Genomic DNA, 15350 nt, shown 5'->3' on the forward strand with positions numbered 1-15350 from the left:
CAAGGAAGGAAAATATTTTATTTTTTATTGACTTTCTACTTGCATAGTCCTTTTCAAGTAGTAATATCTTGATCTTCCAGGGTATTTATTTAAATTACAAACTATTCAAATTTTGCTTTTGATACCCTTGAGAGTAGAGATGGCATATGTCAAATAATGGGGTGTAATATATTTAGCTTGATTACATGATATGTCTCCATGTGAAAATCTGGGTATGCTCATATGTGTGATTTTCTGTCTTATTTGTTTGAGTTGTAGGTAGAATCTATAATAAAATATTTTCTGTAATACCAAATATTTGAATAGATATAAAGATCAATTACCTAAGCTAGGATTTAATTTGTCTTCTAGGTATCTGGTACTCTAAAAATTTCAGAATGATAATCATATTGAGTCAATAACAGAGTGTTATTCACTGATATTCTGGAATGAATAAGCTAGCTACATAGCCCCGATTTCCTGTTATTTCTTTTCTCCACCCAGGTTTATTTTATTTACATTCATTCATTCATTCATTCAGTTTTTTTTTTTCATTTTATGACTATTGACCAATTCTTCAATACTAATTTCTACTAAGAGTTTTCAAAAGAATTATACTTGTACCCTATTTTTTTATTTCATAGAAACAAATAGAAAAGTAGACACACTTCAGTAAATTTAACAAGGCAGTAGGTGGTGTTAGGAATGACATGCAGATATGGTACTGATATAGTACTAAAGGAGTTTAGAGACCAGATGAATTAACAGGGAGAATAAGAGATGTGTGTAACAGATAGAATATTGTTTTAGCCTTTCAAGAGGTAAAGGATTTAGAAAATACAAAGATGAAAGAAAAAAGAAGGAATAGGCAGTAAAAATGACACAGAGATGGGAAAGTAAAATATGGCTACGTATGACAGCAGGGAGAGCAGCAAATGTTGCTCACATTCATTAAACACCGTTGTTTGTGGGCATCATATATCTTATTTCATTTTACTTTCACAATAACCAAATAAAAAGGAAACTCTTATTATAAACATTATTATACAGACTAAAATGAAAGGCAGCAGGCAAGTAAATGTACAACTTTTTCTCTGTCACCAAAGTCTATTTTTTAATTCATTTGTTTGTTTTTCCATAACATCACATCAATTAGCTAAAAGTAGTATAATCCAGCACAAATGCTTAGATCATAGGGCTGATTTAGGAAGTTGTGACAAATAATTATGGAAGGTCTCGTATATCATTGGATGGAAAGTTGGAAATATTCATGAGGTGATGGTGAGTCATGCATTTGTGTATTCATTTATACAACCAACATTTATTGAGATCCTGTTAAATATAGGCAGTGTTCCAAGCCCTAGAGGTACACCAGTGAACAAGGTAGACAATATCTTGGAAACAAAATATTCAAAAATACCTTGAAAAAACTTTGGTTTCTTATATGACTAAAAGAGGGGGAAAAATAACCCTAAGCTATTCCAGATAGTTTATTGTTTAATAGAAGTCACCTTTATTTCCCAAATTTACCATAGCAACGTAGCATATGGTATCTGTATTCCAGACCAGGTGTATTCTAGACTCATACCTAGATGAGGAAACTGTATCATGTGTTCTTATACCTTTTGTCCCCCTCAATAAATAAATAAATAAATAAATAAATAAATAAATAAATAAATGCGGGCTACCTCAGGCAGAACTTCCTTAAATTAAATATTTATCAACTCTCTTTTCTCTGCTTCTATTAACTTATTTCCTCCTTACTTTTTCCTATGCAATTGGAAAGAAAATTCACATCAAAATATGTACTTTGGCTCTGAGTTTTTCACATGTAAAACAACAACTTAGCTGTCATCTAGTGTAATATGCAATATTTAGATAACTTAAATGAGTATATTTTAATGATATTACCATATATGGTTGTGGTGACGGTCCAATAACTATATGAATTGTTTTAATACATATCTGTTTTCTTTGATTACTGCACATCTGCCTTCATGAGATAGCAGTGTGTTTCTGGTTCTAGAATTAGCTCTTTCATTCTCCATTACTAAAACAAGTTTTCATAAACCTTTATTGAACTTCAAAGAAGAATGTGCACATTTTGAGTCAGAAACAGTTACCTTGATATTTTAGCTGTTAATGTATTTGTAATTTGTCTCAAACAGAGGAATTTCAAATTGTAAAATTTAGTTCACTACTATGTAGGTAAAAAACAAAAAAAATAACAACAAAAAAACAGTACCCTTTTTTGAAGTTAAAAAAATATATCTAGGGATATGCATGAAAAACATTCTTTGTCACAATAACTAGCTATGAGATATTTAGCATTTCTACTTTTAAAGTAGTTTACATATGGAACTTCAATGAAATTTGGTGCACTCTGAGACTGCATATTGAAAAAGTATATTAGTTTGCATTTACTACTCTACTAGCTACAGATACCTAATTTAATATATATATATTTTTTTAATTTATTGGGGTGACAATTGTTAGTAAAATTACATAGATTTCAGGTGTGCAATTCTGTATCACATCATCCATAAATTACACTGTGTGTTCACCACCCAGAGTCAGCTCCCCTTCCATCACCATACATTTGATCCCCCTCACCCTCATCCCCCACCCCCCAACCCCCTTACCCTCTGGTAACCACCAAATTACGTTCCCCAGATTAATTTTCAAACTAATTTAATATTTTTATGAAATTTTGGCAAAAATATTTTACAAAGAACTTTTCATTTGATGGGAAGAAAACTTATGTTTAGAGAAATCAAAATGGACTAAAAATTACTTGGGAAAATTCACACACGTTCAAAATAGAACTCCAACCTCATAAAGTGGGGTAATTTTGTCTTCCAAAATAGTTGTCTTTGTGACTGGCTCTAGACATTGTTTAGTATCAGAAGATAAGTCTTACAGTTCAGCACAATCAGCAAGAATCAGTGACACTCAAGGTCCACTGGGGACTGCCTTTCTCAATACCGAGAGGTAAGACCCTATAAATAAGCACAAATCATAAGAAGGACTCACTTATCTCTGTTGTTCATGAGGATTTTCAAAAAAAAAACTACAACAACAAAAAAAATCACCTCAAAAATATTCCATATAATGACTTTTAAATTCATAAGGGAAATAAAAATACTATGCATTTTATGTATTTATGTATTTATGTATTTATTTATTTATTTATTTATTTATATGTTACCTGTAACATCTCTGTGACTCCTTTCTAATATTCTCTTTGTCATCCCCTCGACACCCTGGGTGTGATATCATTTCAGGGCATTTGCATGTGTTGTTCCTTGTGTCTGAAAGACTCTTCCACCAGATGTCCCCAATATCTCTCCTTTACCTTCCAGAGGTCTTTGCTTAAAGTCACCTCCTCAGTTAGCCCTTCCTGGCCACCCCATCTAAAATTGTAATTTTACACCTATTCCCAGTCCATTTCCGTATCCCCTTTCTCTGTAATTTTTCTTGAGAGTACTTCTCCTAGGTACATTTTGCTTATTTGTTGGCTTGCTAGAAGAATGCAAGCTTCAAGATGTCAGAGGTTTTTGTTTGTTTTTTTCACTGATAGATCCTTGAGGCCTAAAACAGCGCCTGGTATACAGTAGCTATACAATGAATATTCACTGAAGGGATGAATAGGTCCTTCAATTAGGCTGGCATTAATTTAAAAGTAGTAATTAAACCGATTAAACAGCTAAGATTGGAGCATGATTATTTTGTGATCTAAAATAAGAAACAATAGTATAAATCCTCAGTATTATTTTTTTGATTATCTGAAGTTATTTTGGTATTTACCGAATTTGTTCTTTTAGTGGGCTTCCCTGACGATTTTTCAGGAATCCTGTAAACTTTTTTTTTAAACATATTCTCATGATTTATTTGAACTTCCACATTTTTAAATGAAAAAAATTAATTATGATTTTTAGTTAACACACACAAGACATTCCTGTCTTAACAAAGTTTCCCAGGCACTCTAACTCAACATCTCATTTTCTTGCACAGATTCAAATTATGATTTTCTTGCATAGTTGCATATCTACCTTGAATGGTTATATAATATATACTTATTTAGATGAGTTATTCTGCACTAGTTTTCTTTATGGTTTTCCTATGAAATTGTGAGGATTCACTTAGCTTACTGCACCAAATTTGTTACAAAACATAGAATTAATATAAATACTTTAACTGTCTTTCCTTTTCTTACAGATTATCTACTCTTAGCCTTTGTCATCTTCTGTGTATTAAAAATAATACATTCCCCAAACCATTCATTTATTTTATTACATCTTTAAAAACTAATTTGAACTACTTTTATTTAGTTGGTGGGAAAATTTCAAAATAGTAGAGATTCTATATAACCCTCACAGAGTTTTCCCAAATAGTAACATCATACATAAAAATATTACAGTTATCAAAACCAGAAACTAAAGATATTTCTCAAATTTCATCAGTTTTGCCATAGTCTTATGACTTCTCAATCTCATGTTTTTCCTTACACTTTATTTTTATATTTGACTTCCCTTCATAAACACATTTGTTGAATCCCTACATTGTCAGTCATCACATATATCTTGGTAAGAAAATAAAGCTATGTTTTTTTTTTTTTTTTTTTTTTATTAGGAAGTTGGTAAAGAATTCTTCCTTCAGTAATCATACTCTATCTCCAATCCCTTCTCCTCTTCTGTGTGCCATCCTTTCCTTCTACTGAGTCATTGCTTATATTAACTTTCTTTGACCCTTGAATCTGTTTATGGTTTTTCTTTTACAGTTCTAGAGATCAAATTTTAACATAAAATAGATAGGCATATTGGAACAATGAGTCAAATATTTAGATTTACTGTTTTGACTGCTAACTAAACGTGGGTTTTTGTGAATCACTTTACTTTTCTGGGGAGTTGTTTTATTACTTGTGGAATGTAGACATTTGGCTATATGATTCTTTAGCTTCTTCTATCTCTAAAATACTGATTTTATAGCTATGTTTCACCATAGTTGTATTATTATGTTTTTCCCTTACTCAATATATTATTATATTTTTTTTCCTGGCTACCTGTAAACCAAGGAGAATTGTGACTATGTGCATTTTCTTAGATATTTGTAAAGAGTTTTTGAGATAAACTACTATAAGGACTTTTTCACCTTTATTCCATTTACCTATCATCCACACCTGCATTTTACCTATAGGTTTTCTCTCTGGGTAGTAATGTAGTCCTAAAACACATATACGTTTGTTTAATGTAGAATAATAAGGTAAGGTCTAAGAGGATGGTCACATGAGATGACATATTTGTTCTTTTTCATGGTAATAATGAAAACGATGGAGAGTTACAGCCTCTGACTTCTAAGCTCACCTTGAAATTTAATGATCAGTGTATTTCACTAACCATGATGCCTAAGCCAAGTGTGTGCTTCCTTGTTTTAAAACTTCAGTGAACATTATCAATTCAAGTAGTATAAATGTTTGAATATTTAAATGGTCAAATGCAAATATATGAAGCGCATTAGAAACTATAACAATAAAAAGCAACTTCTAATAGTTTCCTTTTCATCTAATATGAAAGAGATTGAGTGATTTCGTATTAAAGCGATAAGCTGCAAACTTTTATTTTTATAAATTATAACCTCCTTCACAAGGCTAAAAGGAGTATGCTAGAATAGCTGTGATATTTTGTGTTCAGAACGTGAAGATATTTCTGCTCTGTTCTCTCTTGGTAAGTAGGCAGAACTGGAGAGCAAAAGTGCATTAATAGAAACTATTTTCCCCCCACACAAAATAAGGACTCATGTTTTGTATATTTTCACGTGATGGTTAGTCACGTGTGGCTACAAGAGGAGACAGAGGAGAGGGTTGGAAAAGCAAAGCTCATTATATACACAGGTCCTGGAAACAGAAGCCACAGTGCACCATCCAGGACAATGTGGAAAAGACGCCAGGGTGGTCAGGAAGCAGAAGACAGGAGTGAAGGAAAACATTAGAAAACAGGCTTTACTGGAGTTTCTATGGGAAAGGCAAGGCGGGGCATGATAAACAGGTTAGGTTTGGCTAGTTTGAGAAATTCCGTTGGGCTTTAAACTGCAGGGGTGATCGCTAGTTGCCGGGTACCTGGCCCTGGGATGGTTAATGCAGAGGTATATTGCCTCCTGGTGTATCAGAACTACACAGAGAAATTATGGCTCTGGAATGATTAGTTTGACCATCAAAGGCATGTTCCTGGCTGGGCCATTTGTTATCTTTAAGAATTGGCTATTCCCAGAAGAGGTAGTCTTTCCTCAGTGGGAAAGGTTTTTTTTTGTGTGTTTTTAACATGTCAAAACATCATAATATACAGCAAATGTAAAGATTAAAAACGATTGACAATGCAACTCTGATGTTTTCCAAAAATATATACTGGCATATTGTAAAATGAGTTATATATTTATTGCATATCAGTAGGAGCTTGCTTAAATTGGAAGCCACTCTGCCCTCCATAATACATACCCTGGGCACTGTGCATGTGAAAAGAATGAGTGGTAAGAGTGTACCTCTTCTGCTCAGAGCATTCAGCAAAATCAGTTTCAAATTACCAGCATGGTGATGGTGTATTTGTGTTCTCCAGAGAAACAGAACCAATAGGATATGTGCATAAGGACAGAGAAAGAGACAGAGATATTTTAAAGAATTGGCTCACACAAATGTGAAGGATGGTAACTCCAAAATCGGCAGGGTAGGTAAGCAGGTGATAGACCCACGGAAATGCTGATATGGCATCTCCCATTTAAAGATAGTCTAGAAACTAACTTCCTTCAGCCTCAGGGGACCTCTGTCTGTTTTCTCTTAATCCCTTCAACTGCTTGGATGAGACCAACCCCTATTATGGAGGCACATCTGCTTTATTCAAAACGTACCGATTTAAATGTTAATGTAGTTTAAAAAATACCTTTACATCAATGTCCCGACTGATGTTTAACCAAATATATGTGTACTGTGGCCTAGCCAAATTGACTCATAAAATTAACCATCACACATGATTAGCTGAAAACATGCTTTACAGTGTAGTGGTATAAATCAATACTGAATTCCAATAAGAGGAATAGCCCGAAACCCAGAAAGGATTATAATGTGTGGTCATATTTGCAAAGTAACTTGTTCATCCTATCTATGTCCATTTATTAAAGACTACCAAAGTATGACTTTTTAGGACCTTTCCTGGGGTAGACAATTCTCCATGGATCCTTCATATTTCTGCATGTCTTACAGTGAGACACTTACTGCCTTTTATTCTGAAGTATCATTACAAGAATGTTTGCATAGAAATGACATTTGGAAGAAGAGATGAAGTTTCCCTTCAGTGCAAAGGGCAGACCTGCTTATTGCCCATTATAAGAGATTTGGGTTTCCTGATTTCAGAATTCCTCTGTTGCTATAATGCAACCCACTCTTTGTGAAGGCATCCATATGGGCCCATCCCAGTCACCTCCGTGGGACTTCGGAGTAAAGGGAACTGACACCAATCTGCTGATAACTATTCTGCTTGCTGCACCATGAGTAGCAAAGTCCTTTATATCTGTCCTACAAGTCTTGCATCTTCTACCATCACCCACAAAGCATTACATAATGAGCTAATTTGTTGGCTTGAAAGTAGGGTAAAAATCACAATTTTTGACAGTTCTTGAAACCTTTCATTTTGATCCTCACTCTATTTTATTGGTGACTATAATGCATACTGTGGCACTCTCTTTACTCTTGCATATGCTCATCAATGCATCAAAGATGAAATATCTGAATGTTATAGATAATCTGTGTTCCTCTCCCCCAAAACAGAAATTAACAATATGTTTTTGATAATAGAAGGGAACTGCTATGTTTTAATATATTCTCTTCATAAAAAAGCCCATATTGCACTTCACATGTCTCTTTAAATACAACAGTAATGCATTTTGTTCTGATTGAGAGTAGCGTGTGTATTCACCTTTCCTGACCTAATAACTAAACTGAAGAATGACCTAGAATAAAAAAGAGGATGAGAAGATCAGCCTCAGCTGGCTATTGGGGACAGATGATATACAAAATGTTAGTCTGGCCAAAGACTTCTGTAACCCCATGAGATACAAAATTCAGCAGTAAAACTTTATTACCACACTATTAATGAGATCAGATTAATTCACTCATGTCAGATACTTATGAGGTGTGATGTCTCAGGCCGTATTGAAAGGCATGCACAAAGATAATTGGTATAAATTGAGATAGGGGAGATATCCAAGTGCTGACTCTGAGGCGAGATAAGACATCCCTGGCCACAGGCATTTCTACATGCATGCTACACATCTGGGTGTTTAAGGCGGGTGCCCACACTCTGCACACCTGCAAACGCTTTTTTAATACTTCATTCTGACTCAGACAAATAATGTACATAGTGAGGATAGAAAAATGTGGATACATTAGAAAAATGTAGGCAGTGTGTTTTTATAATGGCAGGTGTGGGGTATAATTTCCAATTAAGTCCTTATTATGAGGTCTGCCAATTAAGTTTGCGGACTTGTTAAAATGATGTTGCTAAGCTTTTTTGATATCAGAGGAATTATTCATCATGAATTTGTACCAACTGGACAAACAGTTTACCAAGATTACTATTTGGAAGTGCCGAAGAGGCTGCGTGAAAAAGTTAGACGACCTGAACTTTTCGCCAACAATTCATGGCTCTTGCGTCAGGACAATGCACCAGCTCACACGGCACTGTCTGCGAGGGAGTTTTTAGCCAGTAAACACATAACTGTATTGAAACACCCTCCCTACGCACCTGATCTGACCCCCAGTGACTTCTTTCTTTACCCAAAGATAAAGGAAATATTGAAAGGAAGATATTTTGATGACATTCAGGACATCAAGTGTAGTAGGACAACAGCTCTGATGGCCATTCCAGAAAAAGAGTTCCAAAACAGCTTTGAAAGGTAGATTAGGCACTGGCATCGGTGCATAGCTTCCCAAGGGGAGTACTTTGAAAGTGACTATAGTGATATTCAACAATGAGGTGTGTAGCACTTTTTCTAGGATGAGTTTGCGAACTTCATTGTCAGACCTTGTATGTTACCCAAATTCAGTTATAAAGCATCAAGACTTATGGATTACTATTGATATCCAGCTTATGTATCTTAACAAAGCTAAAGCCACTGTTCATATCCTAAGCCTTTTTATTTTTGTATTTTTAAATCTTGGACCCATTTTATAATAGTAGAAGTGTGTTCTTTTGTTGTTGTTGTTGTTGTTGTTTAATACATAAAGCTTTAATTCTCTTTTCCATAAATGTATAATATTTAAAGTTCAGACCTGTAATGATGTCTTAGTTTTAGAAATAGGTTTTTCTCCACTCTTTTTAAAATACTTATTTTATCTAATTCAAGGTATTAGGTTAATTGAAATAAGTTTTCCTTCTTATTTATTTGTTTTAAATTCACATAATTATTCCTTTTCATTTACATAAATGTCACAATCTCTTATTCATCCTTATTTTCTTAATAGTATGTATGATTTGTAGGAAGTAACATTGCCACCTTCAAGAATTTTCACATAGGTGAAAAGTCTAGTTTTTTTTAATGAGATGTGTGTTTTTTTAATGTACTATTTAATAACATCCATTTATATAAGGTATTATAGAACAGTATTTGCAAAGGAAAAATGATGGACAATTTTTAAATTTGAACCACATTAGTATATGACTCTTTATTCATAGAGTGCATGAACAAATCTTTTTAATATGAAGCGTATATATAAGTCTCGTTTCTTCACTTAGAATACAATATATACACATAATCTTAATCTAAAACAAAACTACAAGATACTGTTATCTACTGGATTTTAAAAAAATAAGTACAAACATACATATTTATACAATATTTACTATGTATTAACCATTATTTTGAATAATCCTATAAATTAAACACCATCGTTACACACACATTACAGATCAGGAAACTGAAGAATAAGAAGGTTAACTAACTTCCTCAGTTAGCTGACAGAGCCTACCTAGGCAGTGTGATTCTAGAATTTATGATCCTAACTACTACTTTATGCTATTCAAGCACTTCATTTTTCCAAGACAAATCAAACAAACCAATTAGGGCAGGGCTCTCTCAAATTCTGCTTCTTTAGAGTACAATTCCATTTCAGTCTTACTATTTATTCACAACTGACTCTTCATATATATTTTCTGGTTTACAGTGACCACTAGTCAAAATGCAAGGAAATAGTACTAAATAATTTTAAAGGAGAAAAACATAAGATATTTTCATATTAAGTAGCATCCATAAGGAAAAGAGCCAGGGTATATATCAGGTATTTTTTAATCCTGATAAATTAATAAAAATACTAACATGCATTGAGAATTTACAATATTCATGCAGCAGGCAGTATGGTGTTTTACATGCAATAGCTATTTTATCCTTTGCTATTACACTCACTACAGAGTAGGTGCTGTTATCTTCACTTTACAAACGGAGAAATTAAGGATCAAAGTGAGTGAGTAGCTTACTCAAGTGTCAGAAACAACATTTCAATCCAGGTACTATTGCGACTGTTTCATGTGAAAAGGAAAAAAAAAAAAAAAAGACTCAAGTCAGGTGTCAAATTGAAAAGTTTTAACAATATGAGGGTTATTGAAGAAGGAAGTTTCCATGCTAAAGTAGACTTCAAATGTAGTACAGTTTTTGAAAACCAACTGGCAAGATCAAAATCAGCCACAGACTTGATAAATAGGAAACAAAAGAGCAAACTGCTACTCTTTCCATTATGCTAGAGCAGGAAAGTGCTCTGTAAAATTAAGTATCAATAAAGTGAAGACAAAATGAAACTTTTTTAAAAAGCATAGGCGCAATTAAATGTGAATATTACTCATATTGGATGGTAATGAAGCAGATAGCTTAGTGAAATTGAGAACATATCTGATTGACTATAATGGAATTTTCAGCTAGATCAAATCACACATTGTATTAGTCATCCTGAGTCAGGGCACATGCTGATTAGCAGAAAAGGTCACAAGAGAAAATTTTATTTTTTTTCTAAAGTCAGAAGGGCCATGATTAACGAGTATGATAATAGCAAGTATGCATTACATCTGCATATGAGAAAATGTCATGCAGATTCCCCGTAGTGTGTGAATGCATGGCTCTGTCTCTGGTATACTAGTACGTCTTGCTTTGTCCAGTAAATTCCAATTCTCTACTTCATACCCAGGAGGAAGAGATAACAGTTTCCCTGGTTTTGAAAGAATAGAAGGAGTTCACAGTAATTTCTCATGCAATAGGGGAATGGAACTATCTTTATGATGCTGTGGACAGTTTGGAGAATAGTATACAAAATGGCTAAAAAGCAAGGATTCACCATAGGAGCAGTGCAATTTTACACATCTCTACATCAGGGATCATCTGACATGGATGTTTATCTCAATTCTACCACCTCTTGTGTGATCATAGGTGATAAACTTTCACTTTGAGGTGTTACAGTTCTATAAAGGAAAGGGTCTGAATGAGGTGAACTCGGAAGATTATATGTGTATAATATTTCTTTAAATTATCACTGTGTATATCATATAGAACTCTGCAATAGTGTCCTTTAAAAAAAATCTAGAATACACAGAAATATTTCACTGTTCCTTTGAGATTCACTGTTTATACAGTTCCATGATGAAAGCCTGTCCTGGGCTTTCGAAGGTATGGTTCTGCTGAACCATTCATCTCTTGGCAAGAGGGCATTCATATTATTTTGACTACTCAGATTATGTATTACAAGTTTGAACATACTCTTGGAACATATAAATTACTCATATTACTTGATCATTCTTCTAAAAGTCTGTATCACTCTATTTTTGTTCTGAGCACTTACCTTTCATCCTTTTCTTGATCTTATCACTTCTACTTCCCTGTTTTTTTGCAAATTATTGTTTCAATATTTTGAGAGAGGGTCTGCTATTGTGCATAAAATTGCATTCAAAAGGCAATTGAAAATAATCCATGGAATGATAGTATTTGCAAAAATCACACTATAATAAAACCCATGGATCAAAATCCATTCTCTTTTGAATTAAACATTTTAATTAGATTGGTGTAAAAGTAATTGAGGTTTAAAAGTTTAAAAATAATTGCAAAAACTGCAATTACTTTTGCACCAACCTAATATTAAGTAGAACATAAGCAGTGGACACTACTGTAAAATTTGTGTGTTTCTTGTCATTGATTTTTATAGATCTGGATAATGTGGAGGGCATTGCTGTGGACTGGATTGGAAATAACCTTTACTGGACGAATGATGGCTATCGGAAGACCATTAATGTGGCCAGGCTGGAGAAGGCTTCTCAGAGTCGGAAGACTCTTTTAGAGGGAGAGATGTCCCATCCCAGAGGGATTGTGCTGGATCCTGTTAATGGGTATGAAATATTTGATCAGCTTTGTGTAAGGAAAACGATATTAAATACATTTGTTTTTTTAACATATTTATTAGTTTTACTTATATTCACACATGAATTTACATGTGAATGGTCTGATTAGAAAAAGTTACTTATTTAATGAATTTCTGTCCTAGAGAATGTGCTAAATAAACATATCAAAATACATTAGACTGAAATACACAGATTATTTGTATGAAGAATATATTTATTTGATTTATTCAGACAAACACCATAATTCTCCACTTTAGACAGCCCGACACCAAGATAAATAATCAATTGAATCAGAGAATCAATCAATTTAACTTTTAAAGACTATTGAAATTTAATATATTCAAACAAATAGCAAAGTTTTCTTTTGTGCATTTAATGTAGGCCAGATATTTTGTTAAATAAGCTACTATTGCTCCTATTCTATAATCCTCACAATATCCCTTTGAATTAGTTTTTATTTCCATCCTTGTTTTACAAAGAAGAAATTGGTAACTGATCTTCAAAAAACCATTCAATTATTAAGAGACTAGGTAGATATTTAAACCCAAATTTCCTGTCTCCAAGACATTACTCATAACTACTATACTCTGCTACTTTTTACTCATTTTGGTAATCACATAATTTTAGACATAAACATAGTTTCCATATAATGACATTATTTTACAGTATTTACTACTTATTTTAGGATGGAATATTTTGTGTAATCCATGTGTATATAGTTTCCTTTGATTTTTATTCAGAGCTTTTACCTGAACACCAAAAACACTGTGCATATAGAAATATTCACAAAATGTGAAAATTCCCAACAGAATCTCAGAATGAAATGAATAGATTGCATATTTCATATGTATAGTTGTTATATGTGATTTTTACCCCTTCCATGACTTACATATCACTGTTTCAAAATAGCATCACAAAATGAATATTATTTATAGCTTATTACATACATACCAAAAGTACTTAATTAGGAAGCATGTGCCTCCCTTCATAAACGAAGATACCAGATTACCGTTCCTAGAAGTATATGTGTTGAGACTAGCTGAAAATACAGTCAGGATGCTTCTTCTTGGGTTGACACCTAAGCAGTGGATGAACTCTTATATGTGTTTTTGTAAGGCATAATTATAAAGTAATTTCAGTAATTTTATGTGTAGATTCCATAATTATCTGTTCTATTTCTAGACTTTTAAACCAAATTATCTATCTGACCTTTATCAAGGCAATCTTAATTTTAAGAGAAAAGACTTATACCACACTGTCTAAATCTACTTGAAGCAAGTTGTTTCAAATATGTCTTAAAATAGCTTCTTCCTTCTTCGAATTGTGTTAGAGAAAATATTTTCTGATACAGTTAAAGGGTGCTTGTGGTACTCAGGAAGATGACACAAATATGGAGGTCATAGAATCATATGGTTTGGAAGGAAATTTAGAGGCTACTAGTTCCACTTATCACTTAAAATGTAGGAGTCCCCTTCAACACTACCCTAATAGGCAGGAATTCAGCTTAGATTTCAAACCTATAGCATCTACATGGTTTGTAATATTTGTAGGGAATTCTGATTATGACTTTTTTAAATCTTTTCATTGAGGCAATATCTGCATTCCTGTAATATGTGTCTTCCAACTAACCTTATATTTGCCTCTAGTGCTACAAAGAATGACTGTCATATCTCTTCTATCCAACAGATTTTCAAATTAGAATGCTGCTGTCATGCACCAACCTGTAAAACAAACACATATGTGCATGTATATGCATGTGTGTGTGTTATATATTTGTCCCTAGAAATATGCTATTCCCAGAGCTCTGTGCCAGGTATACAGCGGCTAATAAAACAGGCATAGACTTAACCCTCATGAAACATTTTGTGTCATCTGCAAGGTAGGGAGTGGGAAGATGTAAAAATACACAAGTGCTAAATGAGCAACTCATGGAATTTCTCCAGACCAAATTGAGGAAGAAAACAGTTTGACGTGATGGATACTAATGATAGATACTATTTAAATAGGTTTGCTGAAAGTCCTCTCTAAGGAGGCATCATGTAAGCTGAGACTTAATTGTAGAAAAGGAACCAGCCATGGAGAGAGAAGGAAAGAGTATTTCTGTGCAAGAAAATGGTACATTAGAAGATCTTAAGTTGTGCAAAAGCCTGTCAGAGGAACTGAAATGAAGACCTTGAGGTTGGATTGTAGATAGCAAGGGGGAAAGTGACCAAAATGCAATTGGAAAGGAAAGTAGGGTTTCGTCCGGCATAATGAGAGCTTTGTACTTTTTCTTGAGTACAAGGGTAAAATAGAAAAATGATATACTCAGATTTATATTAATTCATTTTAAAAATAATGCTAATCTTATTGTTCTGTCGAGAATGGACTAGAAGATAGAAATAGAAATGGAACCATATGAATTTAATTGTCCAAATAAATGTTTCCCCCTAATATATATATTTTTTAAAAGAGGAAGAAACTTTAGTTTGGAAAACTCCATTTAAAATAGCATACTGTAACTTTAATCAAAACATTTCAGAAAAAATGATGTATTTATATTTTTTCCTATCATAATACGTATTTGCAGCGGTACAAAAAGGAGAAAAATCTGTGGTTTTTCTTTGATCACAGATTTTCTCTACCATAATTTTCTAGCTTCATAACCATTTATAAAGTTAGTACATGATTTATTCATTTATTTTTTTTATTAAAATATGTTTTTGATTAGCTACCATAGAGATCAGTAGGAATCAATAAGACAATAATTGTCCTCAAGAAGTTTATAATATGGTATGTTTTGTGTACACACACCACACACACACACACACACACACACACACAATTACCTATAAAATAAAATAGAATGGAATGCATGCTTTTCAGAAATTCAGTGAAGTTCTTAATTCAGAATTGAGCTTTAGAGGATGAATAGGATTTCCAAAATGATAAAGTTTGTCCCAGGGGCTTGGG

The 15350-nt window shown here is 33.2% G+C and overlaps 1 protein-coding gene across 1 annotated transcript in view; it reads left to right on the top strand.

Annotated features, from left to right (window-relative positions):
* The window catches only part of LRP1B (LDL receptor related protein 1B), a 1793989-nt gene that overhangs the window by 1029077 nt on the left and 749562 nt on the right, over positions 1-15350 (top strand). Inside the window, exon 12 of the mRNA XM_033112843.1 lies at positions 12206-12386. Within this exon, the coding sequence (XP_032968734.1) occupies positions 12206-12386 (181 nt within the window). The remainder of the gene's footprint in view (positions 1-12205; positions 12387-15350) is intronic.

The sequence above is a fragment of the Rhinolophus ferrumequinum genome, chromosome 8 (genome assembly GCF_004115265.2).
Source record: "Rhinolophus ferrumequinum isolate MPI-CBG mRhiFer1 chromosome 8, mRhiFer1_v1.p, whole genome shotgun sequence".
Lineage (NCBI taxonomy): Eukaryota > Metazoa > Chordata > Mammalia > Chiroptera > Rhinolophidae > Rhinolophus > Rhinolophus ferrumequinum.